The 21,042-nt window shown below is 28.4% G+C and overlaps 3 protein-coding genes and 1 long non-coding RNA gene across 6 annotated transcripts in view; 1 reads left to right on the top strand and 3 right to left on the bottom strand.

The window, feature by feature from the left end:
- Positions 1–372: 372 nt before the first annotated feature.
- Positions 373–8,057, bottom strand: LOC111033593. Its single transcript, XR_002604435.1, has 3 exons — positions 8,044–8,057; positions 517–560; positions 373–441 (listed from the first exon to the last, which is right to left on the bottom strand). It is a non-coding gene; the product is annotated as an uncharacterized LOC111033593 (long non-coding RNA).
- LOC111033591 lies at positions 1,377–3,637 on the top strand. Of its 2 annotated transcripts, none has more exons than XM_022314395.1 (3): positions 1,377–1,545; positions 2,518–2,682; positions 2,744–3,637. In XM_022314395.1, exons 1-3 carry the CDS (start codon positions 1,491–1,493, stop codon positions 3,094–3,096), a joined length of 573 nt encoding a protein of 190 aa, XP_022170087.1. In that variant the 5' UTR covers positions 1,377–1,490; the 3' UTR covers positions 3,097–3,637. The 2 variants fall into 2 exon arrangements, with proteins under 2 accessions (XP_022170087.1, XP_022170088.1); XM_022314396.1 differs by having other exon boundaries at positions 2,753–3,637.
- A 734-nt stretch (positions 8,058–8,791) lies between the features above and the next one.
- Positions 8,792–11,427, bottom strand: LOC111033592. Its single transcript, XM_022314397.1, has 3 exons — positions 11,221–11,427; positions 9,471–9,614; positions 8,792–9,375 (listed from the first exon to the last, which is right to left on the bottom strand). The coding sequence occupies exons 1-3, from the start codon at positions 11,273–11,275 to the stop codon at positions 9,008–9,010; spliced, it is 567 nt and encodes a 188-aa protein (XP_022170089.1). The 5' UTR covers positions 11,276–11,427; the 3' UTR covers positions 8,792–9,007.
- A 3,400-nt stretch (positions 11,428–14,827) lies between these two features.
- Positions 14,828–21,042, bottom strand: part of LOC111033612 (uridine 5'-monophosphate synthase-like) — a 7,866-nt gene continuing 1,651 nt past the window's right edge. The window contains exons 2-5 of one of the 2 annotated variants that reach the window (XM_022314419.1): positions 18,592–18,724; positions 15,736–16,021; positions 15,453–15,670; positions 14,828–15,199 (exon numbers count right to left, since the gene is read on the bottom strand). In XM_022314419.1, the coding sequence (XP_022170111.1) occupies positions 14,886–15,199; positions 15,453–15,670; positions 15,736–16,021; positions 18,592–18,688 (915 nt within the window). In that variant the 5' untranslated portion in view covers positions 18,689–18,724 and the 3' untranslated portion in view covers positions 14,828–14,885. The remainder of the gene's footprint in view (positions 15,200–15,452; positions 15,671–15,735; positions 16,022–18,591; positions 18,725–21,042) is intronic. The other variant, XM_022314420.1, reaches the window with a different exon arrangement.

A 21,042-nucleotide genomic window follows, 5' to 3' on the forward strand; every position in this document is an offset into this window, starting at 1 on the left:
ACATACGCTATAATAATTTAATGTAATATTGTATATGATTATACAAAGTGCGACATATTGGAATCTTACATAATAAAAAATGTTGGTGGCATTACCAAGAGTGGTAGAATGGAGTGATTGGCCAAGTGAACAATATGGTTTTAAAGCCTCGTTCACACGGTGACACTAATGAGTATGACACTAGTGATATTGTGTGTCGTGACACTAGTGTCGTATATCTAATTTCGTTGATATTACGACACTGGTGTCATGCAACTGTCACCGACCACCGTGTGAACGAGGCTTAACTTATAACCATAACGCGAAAAGTTGCATGGACCTCACCATACCCATGATTTGAGCCTTGTGTAATTTTTATTCATGTGTACCTACCTCAAGCTAAAGGTTGTAAAACATCTTCCTCGAAGAATTGTTGAGTTTGGACGATATCATTTTTAAGACCTAACCAAAAAAAATCAACGGTAATATATGCATATACATACTTTCTATAAATAAAAGTTTTTTTCCATATCTTACATTCTTAGACGGTTTTTTTAATATCCATCTCTGAAATTTGGGATCTGTAATTATAATAATCTATAATTATACATGTATAATTTGTTTTAAAACTAAAATGGTTCGATTCCCATTTCAACCAAAAATTGTTTGGGAACCATGTAATAATGTACAAATGTATAAATATCAAAAGCACGTGTGTACTCAAAAATAAGCAAATATATATATATATATTTTTTATTTGAATTAAGCCTTGGCAACTATGGCCATTGGCAACAAAGAGTTTGACTCTAAATTATTTACATGATATATAGCTTACATATTAAATATTATTGATAAGTTTGGACTTAGTAATAAAAGTTATCATATGATTTATGTTGTCCGGGTGGAGGGCTTCTGACAGTATGTTTGAAATGCCTGCTTCTCGTCTAACAGTTACGCATAAGCAAAAATTATTCTAAACATTATAATGCAATTGTTTATTATAATAAACATACATTTGTTGTATTATTAAATATTAAATATTGATTGGAAAATAAATTGTTCAAGTATAAATTTGAGGAGAGATGTCGAATCTTTAAATGGAGAGTCAGACTGAAAATCAAAAAAACTGTCTGGGGTATGATATATCTCTAAATATAATACTGAATATTTTCTGATATGCATATTATTATTATAACAATCCAAGTTTGAACAAACTTCACCAGCACACTGTACAAACTGTGCGTAAACCGGATTGTTGATGAATATTAATATATTTATCGCCTTATCGCACATTGTTTGTATCATACACATTGCATTCACTATATAAAATATTTAATTAGATTTATAAATATATCATTATTATAATGAAATAATAATTTATTATTTTATCTCACTTCAATATTATTACATACGTGTGTCGTGTATTCATTGTTCGATTCACATTGAAACGAGTTGTCAATATGACAAAGTACTAATGAAAAAATCATAAATGAAATTCTTAAGTAAAAAAAATGAAGAAACCTTTGCTTGTTTTGATTGCGTTAATTTCAATCATCAATATTTCAGGTAAATACGTTTTTAACCAAAAAATTTGTAGTATAAGGAGGGAGGAGGGACGAGTGATGCTGGTCTTGTTTTGAGTTTTATTTTTTGTGAAATATATATTTCTCATAATATGATAAGTGAATACTGAATAGGAAATTCTATAGTTGTGGCACGTAATCTAAGAATCTAACTTATATAAGTGTTGTTAAAATCACTTAGAGATATCTAGGAATTGGGAAATGGAAATATAATTTAAAAGTGATTTCATCCATACAATGAAAATTTAATAATAATAATATCAGTGCCGTACACATGCGCAGGCAAGTTGAGCCTCCCTCTCCATTGAAAATTGTTGTTTACGCCAGTAATTGATATCTGTATTATATAATAATGTTTCTATCGAAAATACGTTTGTTGGGAAATCGCCTACTTGAGTAATCCGAAAATAAACTCTATTACTATTCACTACACATGAGACATAAATAATAAATAATAATAGTAAATACAATTAACATATTAATTCAAAATACCTAGTTAAAAATACTAATTGTTATCAATTGTAGCTATCTTTTCAATTGATTTTTATTTCTATTGGAAAAGCTTTTAGTCAATGACAATGACAGTTCGACAGTTATTTTAAATAATACCGATAATTACGACAGTAACATAACTAATTTCTAATATAACAATAATTTTTTTGATGATCACTTCAAGTTTTATATTGAGAGTAGAGAAGAGGTTGGTTAAGGAGGTTTCAAGAGCTTCAAGTAACTTAGTAAAATTGTACGTTTGGTATGTAACAGGGGACAGTCAAAAAATGTGAGAGGTCGTAGACGCTTTCAGCGAAGTGTAGTGTGCAAAGAGGAGTCATATAATCAAAGTTTATAGGTGTGAGTGGGGAACGAATGACCCACGTGAAAACAAAATGTATTATTTATTTATTTTATTGTATTATAAAATACTAAGTATTATATTTTTTGTTATCAATTTTAGGTTTAACCTGCAATGTCCTAGAAACTTTATTGTGTAAAAATTTGAATGACATTTGCTATAATGACGAAGATTGTTGTTCAAAATATTGTTTAAAATCATTTCAATGGTTTTATGGTGCTTGTCAGCAACGATCGTTAGAATTTGATTTTGATTCAAACCCTACAGGTACCTATAATATCATTATTTAATGCATTTTATCTCTTGATTTTGATTATACAATAACTAGATCAAAAAGGAATCTGTGAATTCCACATGCAGACTGATGAAAGTGATATTGATTATCTGAATAATGAATTTGACGTGGTAAATGCAGCCCACAATAGTTTACCTCCATATACACTAATCAAAGTGTCACACGGCGGAAGGAGGATAGTCATCACAGTAAACGATCGCATTCCAAGAACAAATGGAACACTTTTAGACTTATCCAATGAAGCTGCCCTGATGTTACGAATTAAAAATGACGAATCTGTGCCATGTACAATCGAAAAAGTGATACATCATAATCCTTTTCAAAAAATGATTTTATATGCAATACCAATTTTGGGTTGCATCATGATTTTTATTAGTTTACTTTAAGTTTTCTCAGACCGAAAATTTGTTTAAATTAGGAAACAATTATTTTCATAAATGTATTCTTAATTTTTTTTTTGTTTACAGACCATTGAGTCCCTTTTTACGACGTTCTATCGAACTTGTCCATTTATTTAGGTCCATTGCATTATTCAATTCTATTTACTCGATCCTTCCTCTCCCTATCCTATCACAGCTAGAAAAGTCCCCTTGGGCCCTGGTCATTTTTTCAGAGGGGAGGGGAGTTCTGTGTAGAAGTCATCTATTCACCCGCCAAACGTGACCATCCCATTAAAGCCATTTGACTTTAGAAATTTCCCATTTTAATTTCATACAGGTTCATTATTTCGTTAATATTCCCCAAATTTATTCTACACATCAAAAATGTAATATCATAAATCATTATATTGTTATACAATCCACTATAGCAAATATATAAATAAGCATTGATTAAACAACATGTTTACAACTGATACTAATTGATGTGAACTTTAGATTTTAAGCACAAATATTGGAACAGTTAATAATATTGTGTTAAATCCAAAAACTCCACCTCGTTTTACATTAAGTATTTATTTGACTCCGTATCATTCATTTATACATATATATAAATATATTATACAGGGTGATCCAACCAGTATGCCCACCCCCTTTTTGCTTTAATAATAAAGTTTTACAAAATCTGATTTTTGGAATCCTTAAAATCAAAATTCGAACGAGTAGTTTTCTAGTTATTACACATTTTGTGCTAAGGATAATATAGTTTATAATAGGGAAGAAGGATATGCTTACATAGTAATACAGTATAGTACGTTGTTATCTATAGTTTATACACATAATATAAAATAATACTTCATTTTATATTTATTTAGTCAACCACTTAGTTAAGTAGGAAGTAAAATCCTTCCTGGTTTATTAAGTTATTTTTCTTATTCCATGTGTAGAACTGTATGAGCATATCGTTATTATGGGCTTAGTACAAATTGTTCAAGAACTAGAAAACCACTCCTTCGAATTTTGATTTCGAAACAACAAAATTCTCAAAAAAATTATCCGCTTTATAATTTAAAGAAAAAAAGTGGAGTTCTCATTTGAAAAACAAAGGTTCGTATCGTTACAGTACACTCCTTAAGTGGCACAAAAAATCTCAAAAGTTTGAAAAATATGGTCTTTGAGTATATTTAAAGATTCCGAAAATCAGATTTTGAAAAACTCCATTATTAAAGAAAAAAGGGGGTGAGCATACTTGTTGGATCACCCTGTATATTATAGTAGTATGATTAAAATGTATAAATTACAAACCAGTAGCAATACAGCTGAAAGCTAAAGATACACACAACACAACAATTAGCAATTATAATTAAACCCGCAGAATAGTACCTATATTTTTAATTTGATTAGTGATTTTTTTAGTCAGTAGTCACTATAGCAAATTTAGATTTCAATTTTTGAAGTCAATTTTAGTGTAAAGTAATAAGTCCATACAGTTTTAGACTTAAACAGAATCAATCACCATTGTATCATAATGAATAGTAAAAAGTTAATTTACAATTATGATGAAATCAATTAATTTATAATTAAATGTTATGTATCATATAATTCAATTTAATTTCTTTAAAGTCAATACTATTATTTCCTAATAAATAATTACAATTATTTTTTGGAAGTATAAGAAAAGTAAGTATATTATATTAGTAGGTACCTATATAATTACTTAAATAGTAAGGGATTGTCGACTGTTGGCCGTTGGTTTCTATAATGAAATGTATTCATCTGTTAGTTGACATTTTGACAGCAAATTATTAATCCTGATGAAAACATGATTTGAAAATATTGCATTATTTAATTGAACTTCTTAAAATTATTTCAATGGCAAAATTTTAGTATGGAAAATTGTGTTTTTCGATTTAAAATTATAATAGTACAATAATAATTGGTACCACGTATTATTTTATTTGATGTAGCCGTTGTAATGTACTGACTCATTAAATTTATTTGTAAAAATATAAATAATAAAAAATAGGATTTATGATAACTGTTAAGAAAATAGAATACTATATAATATATTAATATTACATAGACGATTAAGAGATATTAAATTTGGTTGAGTAAATTAGTGGCAATGCCACATATCATAATAGATTATTATTTATTACTATTTGTACAAGTATCTTAATCCATTATAATTCAAAACAGTCAGATCAAAGAATATAGTTTAAACTATTATGACAGTTCATTGACTCTGTATATGATTTTGGTATTTAAATAATGTTTGAAAACAACAGTTTTCACAAAATGTTACCGACCCTAGATCAATTGTTTCATTATATATTAATAAAAATGAAAATATATGTTATTATAGCAATACATCATTGCACATGTGGACAGACTATTGTGAAGAGTTTAGACTTCCCACTAAGGGAAAATCCACTCAATATCTAAAATTTACAATTTGTGTTAGGAATTAACGGTGCAGTTGAAATTTTTACACGCATGATAGAAAATCACTTTGAATTTTTTTTTTGCTTACATATTTTGTTATTTGTACTAAATGGTACGTTAAACTATATTTTAACATTGACTATAAAGGTAGACGATAGAAAGTACTAACACAATATGTCCAACTATAAAGTATAAGTAATTGCTAGTAATAATAATAATTTATAATTATGAATAAACCTATTCGGAAATCGGAATTATTGTATTTTAAGTAGTAGAAATGTTTCTAATAGTATGACGAATTCAATACATAGATAGAATATCTTAAAATTATGCATGTACTTACGTAATTTAAATTTTTCAATTATTTACAAACATGTTTTTGTGTTAATAATCTTAAGCATCGTTTGTTTGCTATTATTTTTACGCTGGATGTTTAGATATATCATTATTTGAATTGATTTTTTTAAAGAGTGATTTCAAATACTTATTCTCGTTATTAGCATAAATATATTTCACATGATTTGTGTTATTAGTTGGTAGGTATCATAATATCATGAAGTTACTTTGAAGTATTTCAATATCAGTTCCCACTGCATCATTGTTTCAAAAACTAAAAAAGGTATCATTTACGACTTTAGATGTAATTAACAATTTTTCATTTTAATTTTTACATTATAATTTATATTTTAAATTATATGCATATAAATATGATTGTACAATATAATATTTAAATTAAACGGTATATTTACAATATTTACAGTATATACTAATATCTAATATACTATTATATAATTAGCTAGGTATTAAGTCTCAAATAACTTAGAGTGAGCTATTAGGATATTCTTACAAATAATCATATTCATGATTTCACATTTGCTGTTGCACTGGAAGGGGTGGGGGAAGGCTCTGTGACAGGATAATATATTAATAGGTGTGTGTGGTAAATTATTGTTTTACATTATGTTAAATTAAAAAGATTCGACAGATAATAAATAATTAGACGATTGTAAGTGTTAGTATTATAATGTTAGACTACGTATATTGTCTATTACCACTACTGCTACTGCTACCTTTATGGCTATATCAGTAAGTTGGTGAAAAGAAGATATTTATAACCAACTTGGCAACTTAAATACTTAAATCAAGCATAATATTATCTTTATACCAAACATAAATACTTAATAATAGGTACTTACATATTTACTTAACACATGTATTGTCATAACCAAATAAAAATAATAAAACTAATTGCACATTTAGACTCGCCAGAATTCACCTAAACTAAATCAATAATATTAGTTATTATGTATTAACTAAAAATTATTATTGATTCACATGACTTACCTACCTATATGAATATGATCATGGTTTATCAATACGAGGGATTAATTTAAAAGGGAATACTATAGGTATAGACGCATAGCATACTTATAGTAGTTAGCGACTAGTTTAGCTAATAGTTCTATTATTGTTTATTTTCTGTTAGTAACGATACTATTTTTTTTTTTTGGTTGGTAGATTTATAGAATTATCTACATAGTTGAAAAAAACATGTGTTCATATTTTATAGCATTATAATATAAGAGACGGTTATTGTTCAATTGACTCATTTTAATCTCTTTATCCTCTGAATGTTTAATGATTGTAATAATAACACTCAATATGAACCTAGAAATTAAATTTATTAGCTCTTTGTCATAGAAAAAAAAGTTTATCAATGTAAATCAGAAAAAAGGTTTAAAATGTTTTTAAATATTTCAAAAAGATTCAAAATATTTTTTTAATTATGTCCAAAACATTCATAAAAATATATGCTATTTGTTTTTGAAGTACAGAAAAAAGACAAACCTAAAGCCGGTTTTGTGTACCTTATATCTAAATATTCCCGTTTTTCTATGATTTTTTTTTAATTTCCTCAATTTGATTGTAAGTAGGTACTGAGAATTTTTTTATTTGACCCCCCATCATGTACAACCGGATAAACCATCCATCTCAATATTGAAGATTGAAGCATGCTATTAAAATAAGTGTCTTTGTCGTGCGGGCACCAAAAAAATACAAACATCAATGTAAAATCAATATACTCATCGCTAATCTAATATTCTAAAAATATATATTATTATAAATTACTTATAAATAGGATGTGGCAGTACCAGCCGAGTGCCCTAGCTCCTAGAAAATCAAAGCTTAAAATAATGCATGGTTGACCTTATGTATGTTGTAGTCTCTTCTTAAGGCTCTTATTCCCCTCAAACAAGAAAAAGATCTTTTACTATTTTATATTGACGTAGGTAAGTAGCTACAATTGTTTCAATAAACACTGGAATAACCATTGATTAAAATATATAATCCAAAGTATTACATTTTTTTTTTTTTTGGATTATGGCTTCAACTACAAAGGTCATTAGCCTGGTACTGTGTGTGCGTGTGTGTGTGTGGGGGGGGGGGCGGTTGGTTGGGACACGTTTGTATATGTGGCGAGGATGTGTTGCTAAAAACCAGGATGCTTACCCTTCCGAGTGCTAGCAACGACGCGCGATGGCCGGTACGTACGTTCAGAGCGTTGCCGCATACTGAGCGTACGAGCACGCCTCACCAGGCCACATCCAAAGTATTAATAATGTTCTATTCATATAACTACCTATTAAAAATTATTTATTATACCCGATAAATCCACGACAGATCTTTTTTATTTTCAAAGATTTGGTTTAAAATTTAAATACCCTAGTTATAAGATAAACCTATATTAGTAATAAGCCCCTATAGTTATGTGGATTGTACTTAAATAAGCTATACAATTTAAAATAAAAGTAAAGTATTTACTGATGAGTATTTAAATATCAGATAAATATTAGATTTTTATAATAATGACAATATGACATTCATTAAAAATAATTGGACAATAGGTATTTAAAATTAATAATTTAATATCTACGAGTATAATTGAATAAGTTAAGCATATTCAAATGGCGTTATTATAATTATAATTATATAAATAATAAATATATATTATTGATTAGTTAATATACCTATGGTCCTATTACAGTATTAATGGCTTAAAATCTAAATGCACTACACACCTTAATAAATAATAATTCAATATATTATTGTAGGTATTATTGTGTACTAATATAGATAATTTACGATAATTTTTTTAAATCTATATTCTATGTAGCTTAATATGGGCTAAGGTCCTATATAGATATGTATATCACATATATATATGATATGTATATGTTTCTGTAGTCAAGTCGTGAAGTATTTTGTTTAAATTATATGAGATTTATTATTTAATTAAATACTACATGTTGACATACGCTTGAAAAGAATTACAACAGCAGATTGTGGAAATAATTGATAATAATAGACTCATTACAGACAGTTTTAATAGCTTATATTAATTGGTTGTTTAAAAATAAAATGTATGTAACAATAATATAATAAAAACATTTATCGTATGAGATAAATAACTATCTTACAAAAAAGTCATAACGATGAAAACAACTACAAAGAATGATGCTGAAATTCCAGCAGCTGTTTTAAGTGTAGAAAAGTTGTTAACAGGAGGATTTAAAGATATGGAACATTCAATTTTCTCTCCATTTTTAACACCTAACATTTCTGCTAGTTCTTTGGATAACTGCAAAATGGTTTCATTGCTTTTCAGCAAATAGGTGTTTATTGTGACATCTACTGTTTGACTGTTGTTTGTGTTCGTCGTTAACGTGATTTGTGAGCCTACTGGCAACACAGCGTGGGCTGCATTTATCCCTAATAACTGGAACATTTCTTCGCTGGTGTCCTTATTGAATGATTCATTGTATGAACACCAACCTTGTTCAACTTTACGTCATGAAACAAAGAAAAAACAATATGAATACAATTTACGTTTGTTCTGCATATTATGTTGTATTAATAATATTTATAAATTATAATACCTTTAACACCATAAGTTGTATTTTTAGAGTCCATACAAAATCTTTTGCTCACATCGCTTGACATGTAGCAATTTCCAGAACAACAGTCACTGTCTTCAATACACATACTGTTGAAGTCTGCGCATATTGGTTCACAGTTTATTTCTGAAATTTTGTTATAAATACAAATAATTATCCTAAAATACAATATTTGCATACTTATGTAACTACATAAGTGAGATTCACTGACAACATAATATTATTATATGTCCTATGCCTATATATATAGGCGTGTACACGTGCACGGTGTATCGATGTACCTGTGGCCTCAATTTTATCATAACTATTAACTTTAGTGTGTCAATCACATATATTATAATTGCCCCAAAGTCCCAATCAAAACCCTAAACATAAATTATATGATTAATGAAAATAATTGTTTTCCTAATGACAAATTGAAGGTTATTTTTTAACATCATGTATTCAATATGCCATCAAAAATATAAGTTTGTTAACCAAGTAAGTACACCGTTTTTAATATATCGAAGTCATACTAAATAACTAAATATTTCTATGAACAATTTATCCACATGCGCCATTAACAGACGGTGAATTAAGATAAATGGCAGCTTGCAGAGTTTTAGAATAAATACCTAATATCCCTAAAAATTGTAATGAAAGTAAAAATAACGAGGTTTTGATATATTACCTACCAGTAGGTACCTGATAACCGCTTGTCCTATTAACAACTACAGATTTTAATGATAGAAAGAGAATATGCAAATTATTACAATATAGATTTAATTTTCTATGAACTTTACTAAAAAGTATGTAAAACTATCCCCTAATCAGAAAACTTGACAGTAATCCAAAATGTATTACAACTTTAGATAGTTAATTATAAATGTACCTAATGATTTTCTCGCTTTGTTCATCAACAAAATTTTATATATTAATTCATTAATCATTTGCTCGAAAACAAAAACCTTAAACAGGTTCTTAATATTATAATAAAATCTATAGGTACTGCTACTGTAGTATTGAAAATATTCTCCCTAGTGGATAAATTATTCACTGTTAGTAAAACATTTTTTCATTTTAGAATTGTGTTTCTCTGGTTTTTCTTTTTACATGTCCCATGCTCAAATTTTAATATTCAAAAAGTCTGAACATATCTACTGAATTGATAGATAGGTAGTGTGTGAATATAAAATATAATTAATTGCCTACCTATATAATATGTATAATAATATTTGGCAATTGTACGATTAATGAACAAGACATTCTTATTATCCTCATATACTTTAGATATGAATGTAACTAAGCTAAATTTGATAATATTATTATACATTTTTGTTTAAAATACAATTAGGATAGGCATCAAAGTGTGAAATCAACCCATGAAAAATTAATATTTTATTAAATTTGTTTTTTGGCCCTTGTCATTAAAAATGCTGCCAACCCTGTCTGTACTAGACTTCAACGATCTTGTATGCTAAATAGTAACATACATAATATGTATCCACATGTTTAATTGCTTACAATAGTAAATTGTATTTATAAAAAAAAAAAACAAAGTGCATAAAAAAAACGAACCTATTGATGATAATCGAAGTACAAAATAAGCTTGGTAAGAACCGAGGTTTCACAAATTTTCAGAGTTAATAATAACTTAGGTGAAAAAATAATATTATGGTATTCCTAAATTATAAGAATTGTGCGTCACCATAATAATAGTATTGTCTTATGGTGAAAATAAAACAATATTTACCTGATATAGTAAAAACTGCGAACAACGCGATTGGAATTACTAAAGATGTCTTCATTTTATTTTTATATGTTCAGTTGGATTTGTATGTAGGTATATATTATGTGCTGCAAATAATAATATTATAGGTACGGATAGTTGCACGTCAGATCAAACATAGAGATCAACATCAAGTAAAACAACTTTATGCTGCAAGTCAGTTTTATTCGTTGATCGTTCCAATACAATTAGTAATCGATTGAATTATACTAATTATTGTTTATTTAATTACTGCTTTAGTTTCAACTATCGTGTATTATAATTTATAATTTATAATATCATATATTCATGGACTTATCTTTTTACATATTAATTTTTACAATTAAAACAACAGTAATTCTTCGAATATAATTATATATTTAACCGTAATAATTGTTTATTCTATTAACAATAGATAATTTTTGACATTTTTTTATAAATATTAATTAATGTATTACACGCAGTATGACGGTGTGTACCAATATTTAGCATTATATTTTATTATTACCAATGTTATTTTTGAAGAAAACAATAAAGATTAAGCTTGGTAGAAACAAATTATTTATAATTAAAAGTTATAATCAATCATTCAATTATTGATAATTTAAAATTTTTATTGAAATTATGTCATGAAAAAATGTTGGGTTACATATTATAAAAATATTATAGCCAGTGATTTAACACCCGGTTAAAAGGACTGGGGGTTGGAAAAATCTTTTGTTCACTGAAATCGAAACCATAAGTCTACAGCCTAATTGTTTGTTTTTACAAGTTTAAAAATACTTATACTTATACTTATAAATTGCATTCAAATGAAAATATCATCAACAATCCAACATAATTATACAAGTAATGTTCCATTAATTTGAAGTTTAATAATTGGCGAATTCACTCTAATATTAAAAGTAACAACACACTACTCAAGTTGATACTGTTAAAGGAAAATTTGCTATGTTGCCTGTGAGTCAGAGAGAGAGAAAACAAATGGTGCACAAACATATTCTTAGGAGGACGTTACCCGTCAGAATTATGAGAGCAAAGACATGATTCACTAGTTAATACTGTGAGTGTATAATAATATAACATTTTCCAAATTTTTTAAGGATGGTTAATATTTTTAATAATGAATTCAAATATATGGGTTTAATACTATAATGGTACTATAAGCGATGAGGCGTTAGGTTTTTGGTTGGAGAGACACTGAAAAAAAATCACTTGTATGTCTGGATTCCCCCCCCCCTTTTTTATTTTATCCAACTCTAAGAGTGTATATTCCACTCTAAGGTAACGTTTAAAAAATAAATTTAAGTTACGTTATACGTTAAATCAATTTTTCTATACTATGAGACTCGTCTCATAAGGTAAATAGTAAACCCCACTCACATTAAAATGTCCCTTGTACCCGCGCTCCCATATTTGAGAGACGTTACATCAAATAGACGGATATAATACCATGTTTGATAAGACCCGCTTATAAAAGTTCACATATACGGCCATATAGAGCCATCTAATCTATTTTAATAATTCTATAACTGTACAATGAAAAATCGATTTTAACAAGTATTGAAACATAGGTATATCATATACTTTAAAATATAAATTCAAATTTCTAAGAGGGGAGACGTTGTCTCACTGTCTCCTATGACGCTTCGCCACTGCATAACTGTAATATATAACTTATATAAGAATTATTAGTATGGGTAATATTTTTCCTAAGTAGCTAGGTACCAGGTATCTAGTGATTTGTGATACGAATTATTGAAATAAAGGTGTAATATAATAAACATATTTATGTAATGTATAAATGATAAATAACAGGTTCTAGAAAATGTGCATTATTTAATATCTATAGATATTTCGTAGGCATATATTCAAATCAGGCATTTAATTAAATGCTTAGGCATCTGGCATATACATAGTCAAAGAATTTAATGTTTATGCAATTTCACTATCCACCTAGACATTTAGTTAAATGCTTAGTCATTTAATTAAATGACTAGGCATTTGATTAAATGTCTATTTCATGTAAGGCAAATAATAAAAAAAACATTTTGTATTATTTTAAAAATGTAAGTATATTTTCTATCAGTTATTTATTGCTATTTCATATATAAAATATGTGTGTATTATTTATTAATATGTCAAACACGTAGAAAATAAAATAATAATAATAATAATAATAATAAAACAATAATCATGTAAAATAATATATTTAATGTCTTGTCCACTATTACTATTGTTTTAAAAATGAAATCATAAAAAATAAATAAAAAGTTATATTATAATTACAAGTTTTTGTTACCTATTACTTGTCACATGTTGTTATTTGTGGTGGCATTTGCTGGAAAGTTTGAGATTTTTCTTAAAACATAAGCACCGATTGGTTTGTCATTGCCGCTTTCCTGACCTTTGTAAATTGATAAGTTTGCTACTGCTTCACGTATGGACACAAATTTGTCTTTTTTTACTTTGCTGTCTTCTAAGCCATTATTTGACACTAGCTGAAGTTCTTCTCATGAACACCAATTTTTTATTATACCAACTTCTGTACCAATTTGGTAAACGCCGTTCCGAATGTCTATCACTAACCCATTTATATTTTGACTATCGAGAGGTCATCGGTCTACTTTTGGAACACTTAATACTATTTGATTACCAACCTTTAGTTCCTTAAATAGTTTTTCACTATTTTACGGTACTCACGGTATCCACGGTACTCAATATAGATAAGGTTCTCATACAACCAAGGTAAAAACCAATGGAACTTTTATTTTTATTTATTAAGAATTTATTTTACTCACTACTCGTAGTATCATTTACGTCTATCACATCTAATTAGTTATTACCTGTATATATTTATGATTTCATTTTTAAAATAATAGTAATAATGAACACGAAATTAAACATTTTATTTCTTATACCAACGTTTTTTTCATATTAATAAATAATACATAGCTTTTTTTATATATAAAATAGCAATAAATAACTGATAGAAAATATATTTAAATTTTTAAAATAATACACAATGTTTTTTTATTATTTGCCTGACATGAAATATACATTTAATCGAATGCCTAGTCATTTAACTAAATGTCTAGGCGAATAGTGAAATTGCATAAACATTAAATTCGTTGACTATATGCCTAGGCATTTAAAAAAATGCCTGATTTGACTATATGCCTACGACAGATATATTATATTGAAATTGTCTGAATTGTGCCCTTATTGAACAACCAGCTCCAAAAGCTTTAACTTGTTTATACGAGCCCAATTAAATCTATGGTTGTTGACTTTCTTGTTTGTATCATTGCTAAATGGTGTAGTAATTAAAAAGATTGAATCAAGTAATGAATAATATTTATTGTTTCATAAATGTTAAATATAAAATATTATATAAAGTAAATACTAATATCAAGTTATGAAAAAATACAATTTATTAAATATTATTACGTATTCAATAAACCATAATATGCATACAAGTATTATTTTTATTTATAACTAACATTTAGTAGCTGACAATGAAATTATTAAACAATACAAATTAATACCTGACAGATTAGTAAAAATATAAGTGTACCAAAAATAGCTGTTTACAATTATGAAAAATAAACAAAATTAATGGTATCTATTAATTATATATGTTTGGCATATTAGTTGTTATAAATTAATGAAGAATTGGATACACGTTCTAAATAAGTATTCCACAACGATTCTTTATATGCTTTAGCTAATTCAGCAGGATTGTCATCTTGATAAATTCCTCTACCTACTACTGCAATATCAGCTCCTTTGGTTAAAATAATATCTCTAGGAGTTTGATATTGTTGGCCGAGATTATCATTGGCTTTTTTAATATTAACACCTGGTGTAAGTTGAACTAGGCTTGGTGATGATATAATATCATGAGACTGGCACACTAGACCAGCCACAATGTCTGTATACTCTTCAGCTATCTTCACGGTCTCTATAAATTATATAATATATTTATTAGCGAACAATTTAAAATTAAAAGTACGAAATAGGGCCTGTTAGAATGATTCACCGACATTTCTGTTTTTGAGTAGCCCAATCATTATATACGTTATGGGTAAATTTGTTTTATATCCTATAGTAGTATAGTCTATACATATACTATATTTTTGACATCACTGAGATGTTCATCAAACATGATGTACCTAGTTAATTAGTTTCGTGAACATGCCCTGATATTACCTTACCTTTGATATATTGTTCCGATATTAAATTTCCCTTGCAACTTAATTCTGCAACAATGAACACACCTCGGCTATCTAATGAGTTTGCGTTTTCATTTATCACTTCTTGAATGCCTTTTAACATCATCCCACCAGAAACACTATGCACTGTTACAAGATCTGCCCAATTAACTAATTTTTTGTATTGCAATTTAACAGTATTACCAATATCTGCCATTTTTCTGTAATCATAGAAATGAGTTAAATATTAATAATATTTATAACGTTTAACTATCATTTTAGTTACCTATCTTCCATTATAAGGAAGTTATACTGTTTGGCTAAGATTTGTAAATCATTAATAGTAGCATCTGTGACACCATTAATGGCGTCAGTATGAATTTTTAAAATACAAATGTGTGGTGCTACTTTTTCAGCAATATCTAAAAGTTTGTCAACAGTATCAACATCGACTGCTACACATAAGTTGCTTTTCTTTTCTAAGCTTATCTTAAAGATTTTCCGAGCTATTTTAGAAGTTTCTAATAATTCAGCTCTTTCTTTAAATTCTAGCTGTGTTCTTAGTGATTTTTCTAAAAAAAAGAAAATAATAGTGTTAAATAAGTAATAATTTTAAAATAAGAACAACTAGAAGTACCAGTGGTACAACTAGGATTAATGGTATTGAAATATGATACCAATATTGTAATATTAAAATCGGCACCGGTATGGAACGGTATGCCGCATTTCCTAACATGTATTGTTATCGTAAAAAGAGTAACTATGATGAAAAAAATATGAAGTAATTAATTAATTACGATTACAATAATAATTCTAATTTTGATATTCACGCTTGTCGGTGACTTTGCCGACGATAAAGCTATCTTAGCCTCTAGTTCTGATCCTCATCTAGCATCTAGCTATATTCAGGACCACCTTCACCTTCTCCAAGCCTGGTACAAGGAATGGGGAGTTAAAATGAATGAATCTAAATCAATCCATTGTACTTTTACGCTTCGTCAAGGAGTGTGCCCGACCCTCCTCCTTAACAACCAACCCCTCCCCACTGCCCAATGTGTACGCTACCTTGGAGTCAACATTGACCGTCGACTTACCTGGTCAGCTCACATTAAAAATAAAACTCGAACGTTGAACGATCGTTTTCGTCTTCTCCGGCCACTCCTAACTTCTAAAAATATCAAACTACCTACTAAATTACTGCTGTATAAACTACTACTCAGGCCCATCTGGTCCTACGGTTTACAACTTTGGGGCTCAGCCAAAGTATCAAATACAAACCGTATACAAAGGTTTCAATCCAAAGTCCTTCGCGTCATCTCCAAAGCTCCCTTCTATGTTTCAAATGATACCCTTCATTCTGACTTCAATTTACCAACCGTCACTGAACTAGCCAAGCTCCACTATAAACGATTCAACAACAAGCTAACACATCATTCCAATCCCCTTATTGTCCAACTATCATCTGCAACTATTCCAGGAAATCCCCACAAAAGATTAAAAAGGCAATGGTGTCGTGACCTACTTTTATAATTTAAAAAAAAAAAAAAAAAAAAAAATGTATCAATACAACTTATGATCTTTTGTTACTTATAACTATTATGTAGTATGTATATGTATTCACTGCACTATCACTATTATTAATATTAATATTATGCTAGAACTAATACCTTAAATTTAAATTAATATTCATGCTGAAGTACCTCCGATGGGAGGTCTCTTCATTCAGTCTCTTCTGTCTATTTTTTTTGTTTATGTTATTATCAATTAAGCTTATTGTTCAATATTGTAACAGATAGCGTAATAAATAAAATTTTGTTAAAAAAAAAAAAAAAAATTTTGATATTTATATGTTAAAATAAAAATAATGAATTATGTTTGCAAATAGTTTTGTGGGCATTTATCCAAAAAAATATTTAGGAGCGTCTCATCAGATCAGCGATTTAAGTGTATCAAAACATAGTTGAAAGAAAAAAATATATAGCTCTTTTAAATTAAATTTATACCAATAAACTTTTTCTATTCAAAGTATTAATGAATTTACTAAACTTAAGAAGACTATAACTCAATAAGTGAACCAAAATTGATGACTATCAACATTTTAGAAAAAAAATCTTTACCAGAATCCATTAAAAATATAGTTGTTAGCAATTTAGTATTTGAAAAAATAAAGTTGATTTTGCTGTTTGTACAAATTTTTACCAATATTTTACCTACAATATGATAATTGGTATATATATTTCTTTTTAATGATAGAATTACCATTAGTGTTATAGGCCATTGGGATGCAAATACAAATTATTTACATCTAGAGATTATTAGTGATATTAAGTTTGTACATATTTAAAAAATGCATAAAATTTTTCTATATTTTGTTTGAAGCTATGTTTTTTTTTGATAAAATTGATGATGGCTACGAGTGAGGATCTGTTGTGTCTGAGAGATTCTGCAAGGTGTCCCGGAAGTTTTGTGATCGATCTTGTTTCGAAAAAAGAATAACATTCGTCATTATGTGTTTAATCGAAAGACCAGTGCCTCATGATAGGTATGTTGGAGGCTTGTTTTTACTCATTTGATGACTGAGTAATTTGCGTGTGTCCAATCCGGAGTCTCGTTAAGTATAATATTATAATATTATGGGGATTTATTGATTGCTCCGAAACTACCTGCTTAGAAAAAAGGTTTTTATTGATACCGTTGGCTATCGTTTATAATATTTACATATCGATACTGCCGGCTACTGTTTATAATATCTGCATAGCGATTTCGCTGGACACTGTTCATACCCCTCCCCCTTTTATATGTATTTTAAAATGTATTTAGTCTATTGGTCATAATTTAGACAATTTTATAGTTATAAATTGTAGTATTAGGATTTAATTAATATGTATAATACGTGAATCTATAATGTAAAATGTATAGTCTAGAAAAAAATGATGTAAGATCTAGTGAATGTCTAACTGAGCTTAATATATATATATATAATTTAAAATCATATAAAATAATGGCACAGTTAATGTAAAATGATGAGTATGATGTATACTTACTAATTTTTCAAATAAGTAAAAAAATGAAATATATACCTATTGTACCTACTGCAAATAATCATTTCTGATGTTGAGTATGGCGTAATTTCTATACTTACGGGAACTCAAAAACATATTAAAAATTACACAAATTGGATTCCTATCGTATGATTTGTCGTCACGTTGACTCTCGTATCCCCGGAAGAAGATGACCATAATATAAGACACTGTGCAGTAATTATTTAAAATTATCTAAACAAAAAAAGATTGTTATCCAGTTGTTCAATTAAATTAGTGTAAATGGTATGAAAAAAGAATTTGAATATATTTTATTTGTACCTACTTGTTAATTGTTTTAGGGTATACAAATGGTTGGACGACGTACTACGCAGCAATTAAGCAAAAATATGAACATTTATTGACACAATTATCAGATAACATTTTAAAGTTTATTAATGCTCATTGAATTTAAATTTGTAGAAACTAATTTCAACTTTTGTAGATTTTTGTAATAAGTTATGTTTTTTGTTCAATTATCTTCTTTGTATAATTTTTATGATATTAAATAGATATAGGTTTTATTCTTATATTATATTGTATTATGTAATTATTTAATTGAGTAGGTATTTAGGTTATAAATTTCTTATTTCCCTAATTGTCAAACAAATAATTAATATAATGTACAGTACCAGTTGAAGGCAGTTCGCACAGGGTTCACCGCATTTAAACTTGAAAGATACTGCGAATTGTAGCAAAAATAAATTATCGGATCCATAGTTCATGTACCTATCGCCTAATGTTTCAGATTCATCGATATCGGACTGTTTTGAACCTCCATTGTTTTTCAGCAGATGTATTTCTATATTTTTATTGTACCTACTCATATTTTATTATTAAATAATTGTAATAAATTGCCTCTTTGGTCAGTAATAAATTTTTTTTCAGACATATTTCGTTGGACGATAGAATAAGTGATTATAATTTACATGTAAACACCACAGATGTATAAATATATATTAATATATTATATTTATATATCTGTGGTAAACACTAATAAACACTGGCGGAAGATTACGGTCGTCATACTATCGGTAGGTACCTACCATAGAATAAGTAATTATTGATAACAATAATATGGTAATTGGTAAGCAAGGTGGATAAATCCACCTTGATGGTAAGTATCGGTGTTGTACGATTGAGAACGTTTTACCTTTTTAGCAACACGATTGAGAACGATGTTGGCAGATCAAAGAAACAATATTTTGTAAGTACCTTAAAATCAAACGATTGAGAACGATATTTCTAGGGACGTTGCCATTTATTTTAACTTTTAGTAATCATTTTTAGGGCTGGGATTTTGATGCAAAGGCATCTTTTTTCGGTGTTTTGAAACGTTGTTTTGTAAGTATAAAATGTGTAAACTGATTTTTTTGTTGTATGTTGTATGTTTTTCAAACTTGTCGGAATTTTTCGTTCTTTATATCAAACGACTCAGTTCTTAGTGTAATTGCTGACCCCAGTGTCTACCAGCTGCCAAAACCAGCCTTTATTTGTGGAAATAGATTTAAGTTTACTAAGTATACGTATTTAGTGCATGGTTATATAATATACCTAATCTCACTACGAGGCATCGCCGCGGCGGTGACCTTTGTCCACGCGATTACGATAATAATTAATATTATAATAATATTATAATAATATACGCTACTCGGCGTAATTAATCGACTTCGCAGTCCGTGAAAACTTATCATTCTACAGTTAAACATTTAAATATGACCAGCCGTAATCATAATAATACAAATAATGCAAATCTTAATAACAAGACCTCAAATGCAAATCCTAAACCCAGGTCACCGAAGACACCTGTTAATAGTGATAAACGCAATCACTCTAGTACGTCCTGTTCAGAACCATCGTCACCAAATCTACTTCAACATGTAAGCAAAAAACTATTCGCGACTCCTAACCGATTTGATGTATTAAAACCACCGGAATCTACAGAAGAAACTTTTGAAACTACTGCACAGGAAAAACAGTCAATTGCTGATCCAGATCCAGTTCTCACTTACTCTAAACCACCCCCTCCAATTTTCATACGAGGCGTAGAAGACTTCCCTGGTGTTTGTACAAAACTAATTGAATTAATAGGTGTCGATAATTTTATCTGCAAGTCAACGGCTGATCATTTAAAAATCCAAACTACCAATCCAGGAGCGTATAGAACACTAGTTCACTACTTAAGAGATGCGGAAGCTGAATTCCATACATTCCAGCTAAAAGAAGATAAACCCATGCGTATAGTTATTCGTAACTTGCACCCATCCACTCCAACGGAAATGATCAAAAGTGAACTCGAACTTCGCTTATATGAAGTCAGACAAGTTACGCAGGTTATTCACAGAATTAGCAAAATACCCCTGCCATTATTTTTTGTCGACCTCGAGCCAACAGATCACTCAAATGAGATTTTTAAACTTGAATCCTTATTGCACACAAAAATAAAAATAGAAGAACCTCACAAGCCTAAAATTATTAGTCAATGCCAGAACTGTCAAGCTTATGGTCATACC

This window comes from Myzus persicae, unplaced genomic scaffold, assembly GCF_001856785.1.
Source record: "Myzus persicae strain clone G006 unplaced genomic scaffold, MPER_G0061.0, whole genome shotgun sequence".
Classification (NCBI taxonomy): Eukaryota; Metazoa; Arthropoda; class Insecta; order Hemiptera; family Aphididae; genus Myzus; species Myzus persicae.